Source organism: Copadichromis virginalis, linkage group LG23, assembly GCF_057382275.1.
Source record: "Copadichromis virginalis isolate Kocher_CV1m ecotype Utaka linkage group LG23, C_Virginalis_male_GT1.1, whole genome shotgun sequence".
Taxonomy (NCBI): Eukaryota; Metazoa; Chordata; class Actinopteri; order Cichliformes; family Cichlidae; genus Copadichromis; species Copadichromis virginalis.
The window spans coordinates 39,053,180-39,068,252 of record NC_140639.1 but is presented as its reverse complement, the minus strand read 5'-3'; the positions used below and the strand labels follow the sequence as shown (position 1 = coordinate 39,068,252).

At 45.9% G+C, this 15,073-nt stretch overlaps 1 protein-coding gene across 3 annotated transcripts in view; it reads right to left on the bottom strand.

Moving 5' to 3' along the window:
* Nucleotides 1-1,252: 1,252 nt before the first annotated feature.
* The window catches only part of zranb3 (zinc finger, RAN-binding domain containing 3), a 124,434-nt gene continuing 110,613 nt past the window's right edge, over nucleotides 1,253-15,073 (bottom strand). For 2 of the 3 annotated variants that reach the window (XM_085447652.1, XM_085447651.1), the window contains exons 19-22: nucleotides 13,383-13,544; nucleotides 12,413-12,605; nucleotides 2,516-2,647; nucleotides 1,253-1,842 (exon numbers count right to left, since the gene is read on the bottom strand). In XM_085447652.1, the coding sequence (XP_085303778.1) occupies nucleotides 1,735-1,842; nucleotides 2,516-2,647; nucleotides 12,413-12,605; nucleotides 13,383-13,544 (595 nt within the window). In that variant the 3' untranslated portion in view covers nucleotides 1,253-1,734. The remainder of the gene's footprint in view (nucleotides 1,843-2,515; nucleotides 2,648-12,412; nucleotides 12,606-13,382; nucleotides 13,545-15,073) is intronic. The other variant, XM_085447653.1, reaches the window with a different exon arrangement.

The following is a 15,073-nucleotide window of genomic DNA, read 5'->3' as shown; positions in this document are numbered from 1 at the left end:
AACAACCTGCTCCATTTCAGCCTCGAGCAAAAAAAAAAAAAAAAAGGGAAGGGGGCGTCATAAATCAAAACTACCGCACTTGTGACGGTTCGGGGACGAGAGGGGAGTTGGCTGAATTTGCATTTGATGCAGACGTCACTGCACTTTTCTTTAAGGTAAATCTCCACTACTAGATCTTCCAACGTAATGGTGTCCAGTGGGACGCAGATGAGAGCATCTGAAAGCTAGGCAGAATCTTTAAAGGCCTTGTATCCTCATCTGTCACGGCAAATGGGACTTCTGATACTTCACACAGTGCGTCTTTATGTAAACTGAATAAACACCTTTACATGTGCAAACTGCACCAAACCTTTAAAGGGGGCCTATTTTGCTTTTCCTCTTCTGTTTCTCTCGTTTGTTTTTTTGTCTTGCAGTTAGGGTCTAGTGGCTTTGCACAGTTCAAAATAATCTATATTTATCCTTCCCACTGGTTTTGCCCATCGGCTCATCTGCTGCCTGAAACAAGCCGTTTTAGATAACTTCTCTCCATATACAGTATAAAAGATGGACATTACTCATTTGGTCGTGATGTCCCAAGCTAAGCCTGCCTATGACTAGCTATTTAGCTCCTCCTTTCTGACTCATATATCCATTAAAATTTATAAAATGGACCTAATCTTCTGTTCAATACGACCTAAAAATGAGTTACTAAGCAAATAGCAAAGGGTCGAGTGACTGAGCAAAGTGTTTGGCGAGGTTATAACTGCTGGTTGTTGTCTGATGAAGTTCTATAAGACCAGAAGTGTTCATGCAAACACAGGGGTCAAGGATTGTACGTGCATTATTTATACTGTCTTCTCTTTCCCTTTAAGCTGACTATCTCCTGATTGGCTGCCCCTCTTGAACAGGTGGGTTGAGTTTCTGTGACCATAGTCGTGTAGCTGAGATAACACCACGTATATCAACTCTCAAAGAAAAGAGCAGAAAGAAAACATCTAAAAAGTGGCTGTTTATCTGAAGCCTGAACTTTTGGAACTTTGCACATTTTCTAACCACTTTGGTAATGTTTAATATGAGCATCCAGGACTGTAACTGGGGATACACCAGTCTAACTTTTTCCACTTCTAATACCACACTGATACCTTGGCCTCAGGTATCTGCTGCTACCAGGTCCAGTGTTAAATCAATAATGTGTATTTCTCACTCTGAGGAGTGAGACAGAAGATTATCGACCTATTCATTAGAAAAGTATTAAAAGACAAATGTATTTATGCTTTAAAAAAACATTTATTTGCATTAGCGTTATTTCAACCTTGTGTAGGATTAATTACAGCACAGTGCTGTAATTTATAGTCACAGTTTCTCCTTTAATTTCCTTTAAGTTACCATGAGTGACGCAAAAGCTTCCAAACAAGTGTTAAACCAAACATAATGACAGAGAAAGAGAAACAGACCGAACTGCTGTCGCTGAAGCTCTTCAGTCGTGCCAACTCACTTGTACGCATATTAAGACAAACTGGTGTTGCTGTAGCGAAACACTTTGAACTACTGTTGCTTTGCTGTTAGCTGACTGCTGGAAGTTAGCAGATTGCTGCCGATGCGTGGGGTAGTAAACACAAAACATGATAGACCTGAAGAGCATAGCTAAGCCCTGTCACGGATGTCTGATCTAGCTTTTGGTGTCAGGCTATCTGATCCAAGTATTGGATCGCTCTATCCCTAACTGACAATAAGTGAAAGCGTAACAGGTCCCAGCTAATTGTTTTCTTTCCGAACGAAGAACCTGCTGATGTCTGACGAAACCTTGGAAGCTGCAGCACTCTTCCTGCTCTGGCTTCGTTCTTTGGCTTGCTGAGCTGTTCTCTGTGGAGAAAAATGGAACATGATGTAAGATGGTACATCTGCAGTCAGCACAGAAAAATCAGATCGATATATCGAGCATCTCTAGATTAAAGTGTCTGAGAGGGGGCATAAACAATGCGAGGATCCCCTTATCAGTCGCAGTGCTTTGCTTCAGTTTACATACGTCAACATGTGAAGCGTTTCCTTCCAAGCTGACAGAAAAAAGCATTCTGGTGTGAAAGCAAAGCACATTTCAGCTCACGGTGAAAGCTGTGTCTTATTTTGAAAAGTTTCTTCTCAAATCAGATCTGCTTTTAAGAAGTGGCTGACTGAAAATATGAAATATTGAAGGAGTGCAAGAAGGAAGAGGCTGATATATAGCATTTTCCAACGCATGCTATACATCAAAATGTCACACAGCCACATCATGTGATGTTATTATAGGCAGTATATAGCTTTGTGAGGGATAATATGACTTTTGATCAATGTGTTTGACCATGTATCACATTACTGCCAGCACATGTGATCCTCAACATGAGTGATGGCGCTTTCTCTTTATACAGGGATAAAGGAGAGCTCCATCTGCTGTGCACCTTAAAATGTTAGACAAATTGCTTTTGCCCCCTAAGCCCTTTGGCTTTAAAAGCTGGTGCTGCGGTTGTTATGGGTGCTGTGATGCGGAGTGTGCACATACGGCTTTGTGGCAGACAGTGCAGAGTGTCTGCAGGTTGTCCAGAGAGCACTGGCCTCCTCCGCTGTAGACCGGACGGATGTGGTCAACCTGCCAGAAATCCCCTTCAACAGGAGCTCGGATCATCTCGTTCAGCTGGAAGCACACCGGAATACAACAGTGAGCGTCTCAGTACACCGGCTACCCTCGGATGTTCCCTCACACTGCTCTAAATTGCCTAAAACAACGTTTGATAGCGCTCCCCTCCCAAACCATCCATCTATGCTAAAGTTAATTCTTTGCACTGATGTGATGTCTTTAGTAAAGCTCAGCCTTTCGCTGGGTACTACAGTGACCTAAATTGTTACTTTACAGCACACACAGGCACAGACAAATCATTCATATTAAACAAATCTCTGCACTGCGGGGACATTTCTGCAATGCGCCTCACAATAAAAGAAGATAAAAAACAGTCTCAAGCCAAAAAAACGCATCCCAGCAGAGAACATAACTGGCAAAATCCAGGAAATAATGAAGGCAAACTGCAGGAAAGGGCCTCTGATGGAAGTTTATTATGCTGAGATTAATGTAAGCCTGTGTGATTGTGAGGATAAGACCAGCTGATGAAAACATCATTTGTGCCGAATTGATGACAGCAAACTTTGACCTCATGCTATCCATCACCGTTTGCTGCCTCAGGTACAGCTGTATAAATCACCAAAATGTTTGTGGCCTACATTACGGGCAGCTGGAGGGAAACTTAATCAGGGAGAGCTCGCAAGCCTGCCTGACAGAAATTAGGTTAAAAATACCGCTGGGAATATCGTGCTACAGTTAAGGTGCACACTCCTAAATGCCTCAACTTTTTGTGACTTTTAAAAAAAAATTCTGCTAATTACATTTTAAAGCACATTTTTCACTAGATTTAGAGGAGGAGAGTTTTCCTCATACAAGGAAAACTTACATAATGAGTAAGTTTGTAAGTAAGATTAAAAAAAATGCATTTGCAATATCCTGAGTAGTATTTCAGGTGAGCTTCTGTTTTAATTGCTCTTTTTTTTTTATATGTTTAACTTGTTAAGGTGATAGTCGACACAGTCACAGTTTTATCAGTTAAACTGATGTCTTTGGAGGCAAAGGAGAAGGAGTAGAAACACAGACACAATATAAATACACAGTTCAATTCCTTTGACTACTACAGAAAATACAGCAAGACACCAGTGTTTTGCTAATAAGGGAATACTGTTTCCATGAAAGGGTGTACATGATCTGCAACAATGCTTAGGTAGGCGGTACATGTAAAAGCGATCCACATGGATGCAGGACCCAAGGTTTCCCAGCAGAACATTGCCCAAAGGACCACACTGCCTCCACTGGCTTAGCTTCTTAGCTCCCAGGCAAGTAACGTACGTTCACCTGACCATCCACGTGATGTAAAAGATTATTCTTTTTTAAAATAATCTATACCAGTCAACAGTAGCAGAAGTTGTTGTTGAACGTCTGAGATGTAACAGAAATAAGTCAAAGCTAATGAGTAACTAGCTGAACCATTTGAAGACCTGTAGTGCTTCTTTGTAAAAATGTACTGAGGCCCACTGGACACAGTGTGGATTCACTAGCAGATAATACTGTTGTGAATCTGAAATTTATTTTATGAAGAAAATATAAAAAGGAAAAAAAAGTGGAGAAAACAGAAAGCAAGAATGGGAAGATGACAGAGAATAGAGACAAAAAGAAAAAAGAGAGCAAGCAAGTGGAGGAGCTTAAGACAATAGAGAGAGAGAATCCTGGTGGGAAGAGTTCAGGGCCAGAAATCTATTTTCCTACTTTGAGAACTACTCTGCCGACATTAAGGCAGGGAGCTGGAATTGATCCCAACAGATTTAAAGAACAGGCCTGCTCACAGGGCCAGAGTTCAGATCTCTCTCTTACACACTCTCACACAAGCTCTCACACATTCGAGTCAATTGAGCCTGCTTTTGTGCCAAAAGCATGCACTTTGGTGCACCTTACCTCACTACTGCACACTTACACACATACTGAAGCTCCTCTCACAAGCACCTAAAGGCTTTAACACATCCTGAAAATCCACACGCGCATCAAAATACCATTACAGCCACACCTGTTACACACATGCACGCCAAAAAGAGAGCCCAAGCTACAAACATAGACACATATAACCATTCTCACTCTCTCACTCTCACACACACACACACACACACACACACACACACACACACACACACACACACACACACACACACACGTACCAAACCCCCCCAGTATGAACCAAAGAGTGAGCCTATAATCTCAAGGCTTCTCCACCACTGGTGTCTTATCATGTGGCTGAGTTTGTTTCCTCTAAAGCTCAGTGCATCGATCGGCGCTGATGCTTCTGCCGGCGGCACTGGAAAGAGGGGAGGAGGAGTGAGTGTGTGTTTGTGTGTGTGTGTGTGGGGGGGGTGGCTTTGCAGGATAACAGCCAACCAAATCAAATAGGCTTACTGGTCGAGGCCTGGCACTGGGAAAAAAAAAATCAATGGGCCCAGCAATCCATTTACTGGGAGCTGGCCCCTTGGAGTGCAGATCAACCTGCGTGTGTGTGTGTGAGTAGATGCATATATGCGTAGGTGGGTGGGATGGGGAGTACAGGGTGCTTTTATTTTTGCACTTACATAAACACACAAAGAACTTCTTTGTCAGTTCTTTGGCTCACATAGAGAGACTGATGTCAGTTAATGTGTGCATTTTGATGACTGTTATCTAACAAAGTTGGTACAAATTTTCAATATTGAGGAGAAAACATCCTTATATGAAAAAAAATCTTAACACCTGAAACATCCAACCACATCAAAATAAAATTCCCTCAGGTAATGTGGGTGCTAATCACCAAATGTTAGCATGCTATCATACAACTTTAAAACAACAAGCAAAACCTGTATGTATAAATGTTTTTTTAGTTCACCCACGCATTGCTTCCTGTTTAAAGGGAAAAACAGATGATTTTCAGACACTCAGTCTGTTTTTTTAATAATGAGAAGTATAATGAGATTCCATGTAGTTTTAGTTTGTATTAAATATTTGCATGTATAAAAATGATCATGATCATCATGATGTAAAATCTAAAAACATCAATTAAAACATAGCAGAATCAATCCCATTCTGCTTTCCTCTCAGATAAAAGTAAGGCTTTCTTGCCATTTTCGCACTTCCTGTATATTACTGGCTTTTATTGGTCTCATTTGGCTATTGTCTCTGGAAGCAGGATTAACTCTGCTTGACTCAGAGACATCTTTATGGGATAAGCATTTTGAAGGCACGTCTGCGCTCAAGCTCAACTTTTTGTCCTGTTAACAATAACTTGAGCATGTCAAGCTGAGAAACCCCGTAACTCTGACAGGAAACTGATGGCAGAGACTGTGTTAGACAATCTGCCGCTGGGTCAGCTTTCACTGCTCTGAGATCCCTTACTGTCTATGCTTTGTGGAAATGGAGCTAGCATTTGCAAGAAAACCATCAATCTGCGAATTACTGTTGTAGCAAATAAGTTTTATTGTGCAGTGTTTTTAATAAAGGTTTTTAATAATTGCTTTACCACATTAGCAAAGAAAGCCTTAAGGAAGAGGAGTGCCAGCTGCGACCATATCCGGTTTAATAAAACAGGCAAGTTTGCTTATTAAGTTTACATACTAAGTTTAACCAGCTGTTTTGCTAATATATCACCTTCCTGTTCATACACATATTTAAACGACTTTTTAAAATCAAGCTGTAGGGCTGTGTTTCTGAACTCTAATAGCTTTTCATTTAGAGACATATCGTCCTCACAGAACAGCCACAGTAAACTTTAATATTTTATGTTCAATTTACAAGTAACACTGTTTCATGTAAAGTAATATTTAGAAGACATATACAGACTATGACCCCGATTCTGAAAATGTTGGAACACTGTATAAAACACAAATTAAAAAACAGAATGCAATGATATGCAAATCTCATAAACCCATATTTTATTCAGAAAAGAACACACCAAACTATGTGTAAACTGAGAAAATGTACCCTATAAAAAAGTCATTTCCAAGTCCACAGGAACAGAATGGTTAAAAAAAGTTGGCTATGCCTACCACTGTGTAGCATCACTTTATTTAGACAAAAGCCTGCACATATCTGGCAACTGAGGAGACCAGATGCTGGACTTCTGGGAGAAGATTGTTGTCCCATTATTGTCGGATATTGGATTCTGGCTCCTCAGTATTCTTGAGCCTTCTTTTCTGTATTTTTCATTTTATTATACACCAAATGTTTCAGTTAGTGAAAAGTTTGAACTGCAGGCAGGCAAATCGGTTTACCATGCTGTTGTAATAGCATGCAGCTTAACATTGTCTAGCTAAAATACACAAGACCTTCCCTGGAAAAGACGTAGTCTGGGTGGGAGTATAGTTTGTTGTCTACAAACTGTATATATGTTTAAGCATCAGTGTGTCTTTCCATATGTGGAAGATGCCAATTCCATAGGCACTAATGTACCCCATACCATCAGAGATGCAGGCTTTTGATATGAGCCCTTATAACAAGCTCGATTGGTCTCTCTCCTGTTCAATCCTGGCAATGTGGTGCCATGTTTCTCATGTTTTTCCCAGTTTTCAAATTTTATTCCATTTTAAATAAGAGAAGACAGCACCATTTCTGCATCATGTTAACATTTAGCTTCTTCTTTGCACGATAGTATTTTAACTGGCACGAGGAACTGTATCCACAGAGAATGAATTCTTGAAGTTGTCAAGGTCTGCGGAGGCAGACCGTGCGGAACGGTGTGTGGTGGACCCAGGTGCGAACACAAACGAGGATGCAGGAGTGGATTCCAACAAAAACGAGCCTTTTATTATGGCTGAAAAACTCATAGAAAAGAACAACAAAGTAACTGAGGGAAAACCTGAACATAGACTGGGAAACTATGACTCTAATGAGATCTAGACAGCAAAATGCAAACTATGGCTGGGATACTACGACAAGGGGTAGGGGAGATAACACAGACGACGCGACACAGGCTACATGAAACACAGAGACTAAATACACATGAGGGATGATCAGGGGAAGTGGATGCACACGGGGAACACAGGTGACACTGATAATCATAACAAGACACGGCAGGAGTGAACGTAACACTGATGGGAGATGGGCAAAGTAAAGCAGGACGTACACAAAGGTTCAAACAGGAGGAGAGAGAGCACGGGGAGAACGCAGACATAACGGGCTGGGGAAAACATAGAATAAAGCACAAAGGGAGACGAGGGCTCATAAATACATAGAGGGCACACAGGGGGGAAGAGCCATGAAGGGAAAACACTTAGGGAACAACACAACAGGGCAACTCAGAAAACATGGCCTAAATAAGGAACAAAATACAAAAATACATGAAAACTAAGAATACTGGGCCCACATGGCCCAGGACCATGACACCACCCCCCCCTAAAGGGCTGGCTCCCGACAGCCCAAACCCGAGAAACCAAAACAAAAACAGAAAACAACCCACCCAGGGCGGGAGGCGGGGGACCAGGACGGAGGGACCAGAACGGGAAACAAAATAAACAACAGAAAACACGGGAGCACATGACCATAGTCAAAACAAAGTTCAGGGGGCCGACCCAGAGCCCACAGGCACCAGAGTCCACGGGTCACACGGTCGGGGGGCCGACCAGGCGGGTGGCAGAGCTGGTCCGGAGGCCAGCCGCGCGGAAGCCAGCGGCGGCGGCGAAGGAGACGACGGAGCAGTTCAGGGGGCCGGCCGCGCGGAAGGCAGCGGCGGCGGCGGAGGAGACGACGGAGCAGTTCAGGGGGCCGGCCGCGCGGAAGGCAGCGGCGGCGGCGAAGGAGACGACAGAGCAGTTCAGGAGGCCGGCCGCGCGGAAGGCAGCGGCGGCTCTCCAGTGTCAGGCGTGCTGGCCATGGCCCGGTGGGCACAGGACCAGACGAAGCACAGGCTGAAGACGCTGAGGCTGGGCCAGACGAAGCACAGGCTGAAGACGCTGAGGCTGGGCCAGACGAAGCACAGGCTGAAGGCTCTGAGGCTGGGCCAGACGAAGCACAGGCTGAAGGCTCTGAGGCTGGGCCAGACGAAGCACAGGCTGAAGGCTCTGAGGCTGGGCCAGACGAAGCACAGGCTGAAGGCTCTGAGGCTGGGCCAGACGAAGCACAGGCTGAAGGCTCTGAGGCTGCAGCAGACGAAGCACAGGCCGGAGCTGCAGCAGACGAAGGCTCTGAGGCTGCAGCAGACGAAGGCTCTGAGGCTGCAGCAGACGAAGGCTCTGAGGCTGCAGCAGACGAAGGCTCTGAGGCTGCAGCAGACGAAGGCTCTGAGGCTGCAGCTGACGAAGGCTCTGAGGCTGCAGCTGACGAAGGCTCTGAGGCTGCAGCTGACGAAGGCTCTGAGGCTGCAGCTGACGAAGGCTCTGAGGCTGCAGCGGACGAAGGCTCTGAGGCTGCAGCGGACGAAGGCTCTGAGGCTGCAGCGGACGAAGGCTCTGAGGCTGGACCAGGCGTAGCAGAAGGTGGCTGAACGGGCCCCTCGGACCCTCCAGCGGAGACAGGAGGCTGAACGGGCCCCTCGGACCCTCCAGCTGACGTGGCATGAGGCTGGTGCGGTTCTCCAGAACCCCCAGCTGACGAGGAAGGTTGCTGAACGGGCCCCTCGGACCCTCCAGCGGAGACAGGAGGCTGAACGGGCCCCTCGGACCCTCCAGCTGACGAGGCTTGAGGCTGAACGGGCTCCTCGGGCCCTCCAGCAGAGACAGGTGGCTGGATGGGCTCCCCGGGCCCTCCAGCGGAGACAGGTGGCTGAACGGGCCCCTCGGACCCTCCAGCTGACGAGGTAGATGGCGGCGTGGGAGCCGCGAAGTCCTGGATGAGCTCATCCGAGCTCCCAGCAGGAGCTGATGCAGAGCCAGAGAGATTTGAGACCCCTGGCTGAATGTTAAGCTGACCAGCGGACCGTACTGCTATCGGGGACTGGGCTACAGGAGCTACAGGGGCCTGCGCTACAGGCGGCACTGGAGCTACTGGGGCCTGCGCTACAGGCGGCACTGGAGCTACTGGGGCCTGCGCTACAGGCGGCACTGGAGACTGCACTGAGGGTGGCTGCGCTGCAGGCGGCACTGAAGACTGCACTGAGGGTGGCTGCGCTGCAGGCGGCACTGGAGACTGCACTGAGGGTGGCTGCGAGGGAGCTAACTGAACTGAGGGTGGCTGCGAGGGAGCTAACTGAACTGAGGGTGGCTGCGAGGGAGCTAACTGAACTGAGGGTGGCTGCGAGGGAGCTAACTGAACTGAGGGTGGCTGCGAGGGAGCTAACTGAACTGAGGGTGGCTGCGAGGGAGCTAACTGAACTGAGGGTGGCTGCGAGGGAGCTAACTGAACTGAGGGTGGCTGCGAGGGAGCTAACTGAACTGAGGGTGGCTGCGAGGGAGCTAACTGAACTGAGGGTGGCTGCGAGGGAGCTGACTGAACTGTGAGGGGCTCAGAGCGCCGGCGGCGAGAGTGCCGCTTCTTTCTATCCGTGGAAGCGGGCGGGGTGAGCGGTGGAAGTCCCTGGCAACTCCGGGGACCCCCGAGAGCGAGGCGCGTTCCCCGAAAGACTTGCTCACAGTCGGGGGTCAGCCACGGCTCCCACCGGAGCTTCTCCTCCAGCTCCGTGAGAACCACCTGCTCCCGTTCAGCGATGTCCCGGGCAATGATTTGTGGGGACATCTCCTCAGAGCCGAAAATCACTGCTGACACGGAGTCGGAGGCGGCTTCGGCCAGCGGTTCCGGCCCAGGCGACTGCTCTGACGACACCCCGGACTCGGGCTGCGCTGACGTGCGGCGGCGACGAAGGCGCCGCTTCCTCCTAGCAGCGGCTGTTGACACAACATTGATAGCTGTGACGGCTGGCTCCTCATCCTCCGACCACATCCGTGCCAGAAAGGAGGCTGGAGAAGCGAAGTCCGAACGAAACGGCGAGGGTGAGCGGCTCGTGTACGAAGGCATGGATGGTAGCGACCCCAGGTTGCGTCCGAGTCTCAGTGAGCCAACTTTAATCACCCCGGAGCCGCAAGATGGTGGAGGCGGTGATGGGGAAGTTGCGTGACAGCGGAACGGTGGTGACGCGGCCCGTGCGCTGGGCGCCTGCTCCTGAGGACGGGGTTGGAGGATGGTGCGGAGGTAATCAGAAATCAGGGGGGGTAGCGCCTCCCACAGCCAGGGGAACACGGTTACGCTCACCCGCAATGGGTGAAGCAACTCCTCCGTATCCTCCTCCCCGGAACGCTGCATCCACTGACAGCATAGCGCTTCCACTGTCTGAACGACCTCCCTTCTCTGTGTCGCTGGGTCCATACTGGTCGCGTCGTACTGTCAAGGTCTGCGGAGGCAGACCGTGCGGAACGGTGTGTGGTGGACCCAGGTGCGAACACAAACGAGGATGCAGGAGTGGATTCCAACAAAAACGAGCCTTTTATTATGGCTGAAAAACTCATAGAAAAGAACAACAAAGTAACTGAGGGAAAACCTGAACATAGACTGGGAAACTATGACTCTAATGAGATCTAGACAGCAAAATGCAAACTATGGCTGGGATACTACGACAAGGGGTAGGGGAGATAACACAGACGACGCGACACAGGCTACATGAAACACAGAGACTAAATACACATGAGGGATGATCAGGGGAAGTGGATGCACACGGGGAACACAGGTGACACTGATAATCATAACAAGACACGGCAGGAGTGAACGTAACACTGATGGGAGATGGGCAAAGTAAAGCAGGACGTACACAAAGGTTCAAACAGGAGGAGAGAGAGCACGGGGAGAACGCAGACATAACGGGCTGGGGAAAACATAGAATAAAGCACAAAGGGAGACGAGGGCTCATAAATACATAGAGGGCACACAGGGGGGAAGAGCCATGAAGGGAAAACACTTAGGGAACAACACAACAGGGCAACTCAGAAAACATGGCCTAAATAAGGAACAAAATACAAAAATACATGAAAACTAAGAATACTGGGCCCACATGGCCCAGGACCATGACAGAAGTGGTCTTGCAGTGATTTCCATACCTGTTTGTAATGCAGCCTCCTGAGTGCGCGGAAATCCCGGACATCCAATGCTGATTTTTGATCTAGTTTCTTGCATACAGAGATTTCTCCAAACTTATTCTTATTCTGGTAAACTGGTATTCAAAGTCTTTGCAAATTTACATTGAGGATTCTTAATCTGAAATTGTTCCACAATCTGCAAACAGTTTGCAGAGCTCTACCTCTCCTACATGCTCCTTTTAGTACCCTTTCGTCTTACTGACCTGTTGCTCATCAACCTAATTAGTTGACATCAAATTAAACACAGCCAATATTTTTGGAAGATTAAATTGTCAAACTTGAAACATTTGGTATAATTTCTATATTCTAGTGTGAATAAAATCTGGGTTTTTGAGATTTGCAAATCATTGCATTCTGTTTGTATTTACATTTTCTATAGCATCCAAACTTTTTTTGGAATTGGGATTGAGACAGCTTTTCAGTCAGGAAGAAGTGCAGAAAGGTGAAGCCACCCAGGAAAAGTAAATCAAGCTGCAGCGGGCTGTCAGCTTGTGTAAACGAATAAAACACAATCGCCTTTCTGTAAAAGTTGCTGTGCGCCACTGTGGCCACTCCTTTGGTTGTATAAAGGTCTACAGGAAAGAAATATGACATAAAAAAGACAGAAACAGTGGTGTGGAGTTGAATTTCACATTGACACAACTTGCCTCGTTGCACTGACTGACCACCATAGTTAATGGCTGTTTGGCACTTGAAAAAAAAAAAGTTTCTTCAGCTCATTGGTGGAGTTTTCCTGAAACATGGATGAGAGACAAATACGAAACAGTGCCTCCTCTGCTCTATGTCCCACCTGTTTGAGTGGCAGCTGGGTGAGCCAAGTGTTCTCCAGGATCTCCTTTCGCTGGGAGGGTGGAGCATCACGAACCTTAATGAACAGGTCATGGGCGTGGAGGCCGCAGTGCTGACAGATGCCGCGCTCTGCCTCCAACACCTGAGACCGCATGTAAGTCTGGCTGGAGCGCAACTGGAACTCCTCCTGACACCTGTGGGTCAAAGCACATAGAAACATCTGCACTACAGAAAGAAACTTGTGATTAAATTCTTTCTATTTTAAAAATCATTCACATAGAAAGTTTTTCTCATGTTGGTTAAAAAACAGAAGCTGGCTTTTGAAAACCATTTAATCGAATTAAGACTGCCAGGAAAAGGTGCAGCATCTCCAGAAAAACTAAACCGAAATAGGTTTGCTTTAGATTTTCCATAAAAAACTTTTATTTTACATTGGTAATGGTATCAAGTTTGGTAAAGACCAAATTTGACTGATTCCCCCCCAAAAAATTTACAGGAAAAGATTTGGAAAAAGACCATTATAGATGCAAGAGTTGAAGTCTAATCTATTTTAGTCTTGAGCAAACAGTATTCTTTCTACAAAGAAAGTAAACAACAGGGTGAAGTCAACATTGTACTGCTGTGTTTCTGAGTTTGTTTTGCACACAAACTCTTAAAGCTCTGAATATAATTGAATTTTTTGGTGCCAGATGGGTGGGCTTCTGCGCAGAGGACAATGAGTACAGGGAAGTTTGGGGGGAAAAAACCTCTCAAACTGTGTGAAAGTTGATTTAATATGTTTTTGTTTGGCTGACATCTAATCAAAGACACTGCTGTTGCAGTAGACCTCGCACATCAGGTGCACTGAGATCTATATTATCTACAAATCTGCTCCAGAACTTTTTGAGCAATTCTCAAGTTATTACAAGTTGGAAATGTCCAGTTTTGCCCGTAGCTTTTCCTCTAACTGTATGTAGTTAGTGTTGCAATACCTGTGGCTGCAGAATCGAGTGTCCCACGCTCCACCTGTGGTAGAGCAGGGCTGCTGGCAGGAGAGACACAGAGGGACACCCTGACTGTCCACAGCCTGCAGGTAGCTGGACTCTGTTGATGACTGTGCATCTGATGTCCTACAGGACTGATTGTCCTGCCTGCTGTGAGAGAGACAGAGAAAGGGGAAACATAGTCGGGAGTGAAGAAGTGGTAGATGGTAACTTCAGACCAAAAAGACATCATTCTCAAATTCTCAACAGACGGTTGTATGTTTGTAAGTCAGATGTGGTACTGAAGGACTTCAATGTCCAAACACCAGATTTGCTAACATGTTGCTCCAGCACAAACTGAGCTTTGGTGTAAAAGGAGTGCAATGACACGACTGTGAGTAAAAAGTGAGAACTCAAAGGTTTATGTGACTGTTGCATATGAACGTCACAGAGTTCTTTTTTCAAAGCGCAAACTATAGGGAGAATAATATTTAAATCATGTGCACAAACTGATTTGCAACTTGCACTTTGCTGATAATTGAGCTAATATTTAACGCAGATAAAAAGCATGTCTCAATTTCTGAACTTGATATGGCTGCAGAGGATACGTAGACGTAAAGACGTAAAACCGTATAGATGACCCAGCCAGCTGAATTCTAAATTTGCTCAGTGAACTCAAAGATGACCTGGATCCTCCAACCTAAGGGAGTCACGCAATACCAGCAGCAACAAAACTTCTTACACTCATTTACATTAATGAACTGAAAAACTTCCCTTAATAAAGGAAAAAAAACTTTCTTTAATGCAGTTTTATTACACTAGAATTTCAGGACCATGGACAGCGCACGAGGTTTTCGCCTGATCTCGTGAGATCTAACACATGACTGTTTTTAGCTGCACATACTTTGACTCTCCATGAGTTACATATCGCAGATATGTTATCTATATGGAAGTTGTCTTAATACAAGAACGCTACAGAACACAAGGCTAAAATACTGCTGTGCAGTTTACAGTCCTAGATCAGAGCCTGTCTGAATGACTCGAGCCTGTTTCCATTCAAACGACTGTCTGCCAGATTATCACCATAGGCCTACATTTAACATACACGCGTATCCCCTGTATTTATATGGTTTTCTGATTTGTTGTGTGCCTGTCCTGTTAGTAAATTACCTGCAGCTGGATATCATCTCTTAGTTTGCGAGTTTGCAAAGCTAACCACACCTACCAGCACTATGCCCTGTATTTTTAAAGAGCGGAGCATTTTATCTATATCACAACAGTCATCTCAAGGAGCTTTATATTTCATGGTGAGCTCAGCAGAGAGAGAGCCCCTATGATTTCAAACGATGATGATGATGAGAAAGCACTTGGCGACAGCGGGGAAGACGAGTTTTCATCTTAATTTTTCAGGTGACCTCAGGCGAAAGTAGAAAACACGGCGAAGAGGAGCACAATAAAAGGCCAGGCATCCCAAATCTCAACAAAAACAATACAAATGAATTTGTTATAAAAATAGTTCCCATTGATGTTCTTTTCAACAACGACGTTAAAAAGATTCACAACAGCTTCTTTCATTAAACACCGTGTTTAATGTGTAGCCACTGACCTTGAATCTGAACATGCAGTAGTGTGCAAAAGTCTTAAGACACCTCCTCTCACTTGTTTATAGTTTGCGTCATATTTTAAAGCGCCCTTGAGCA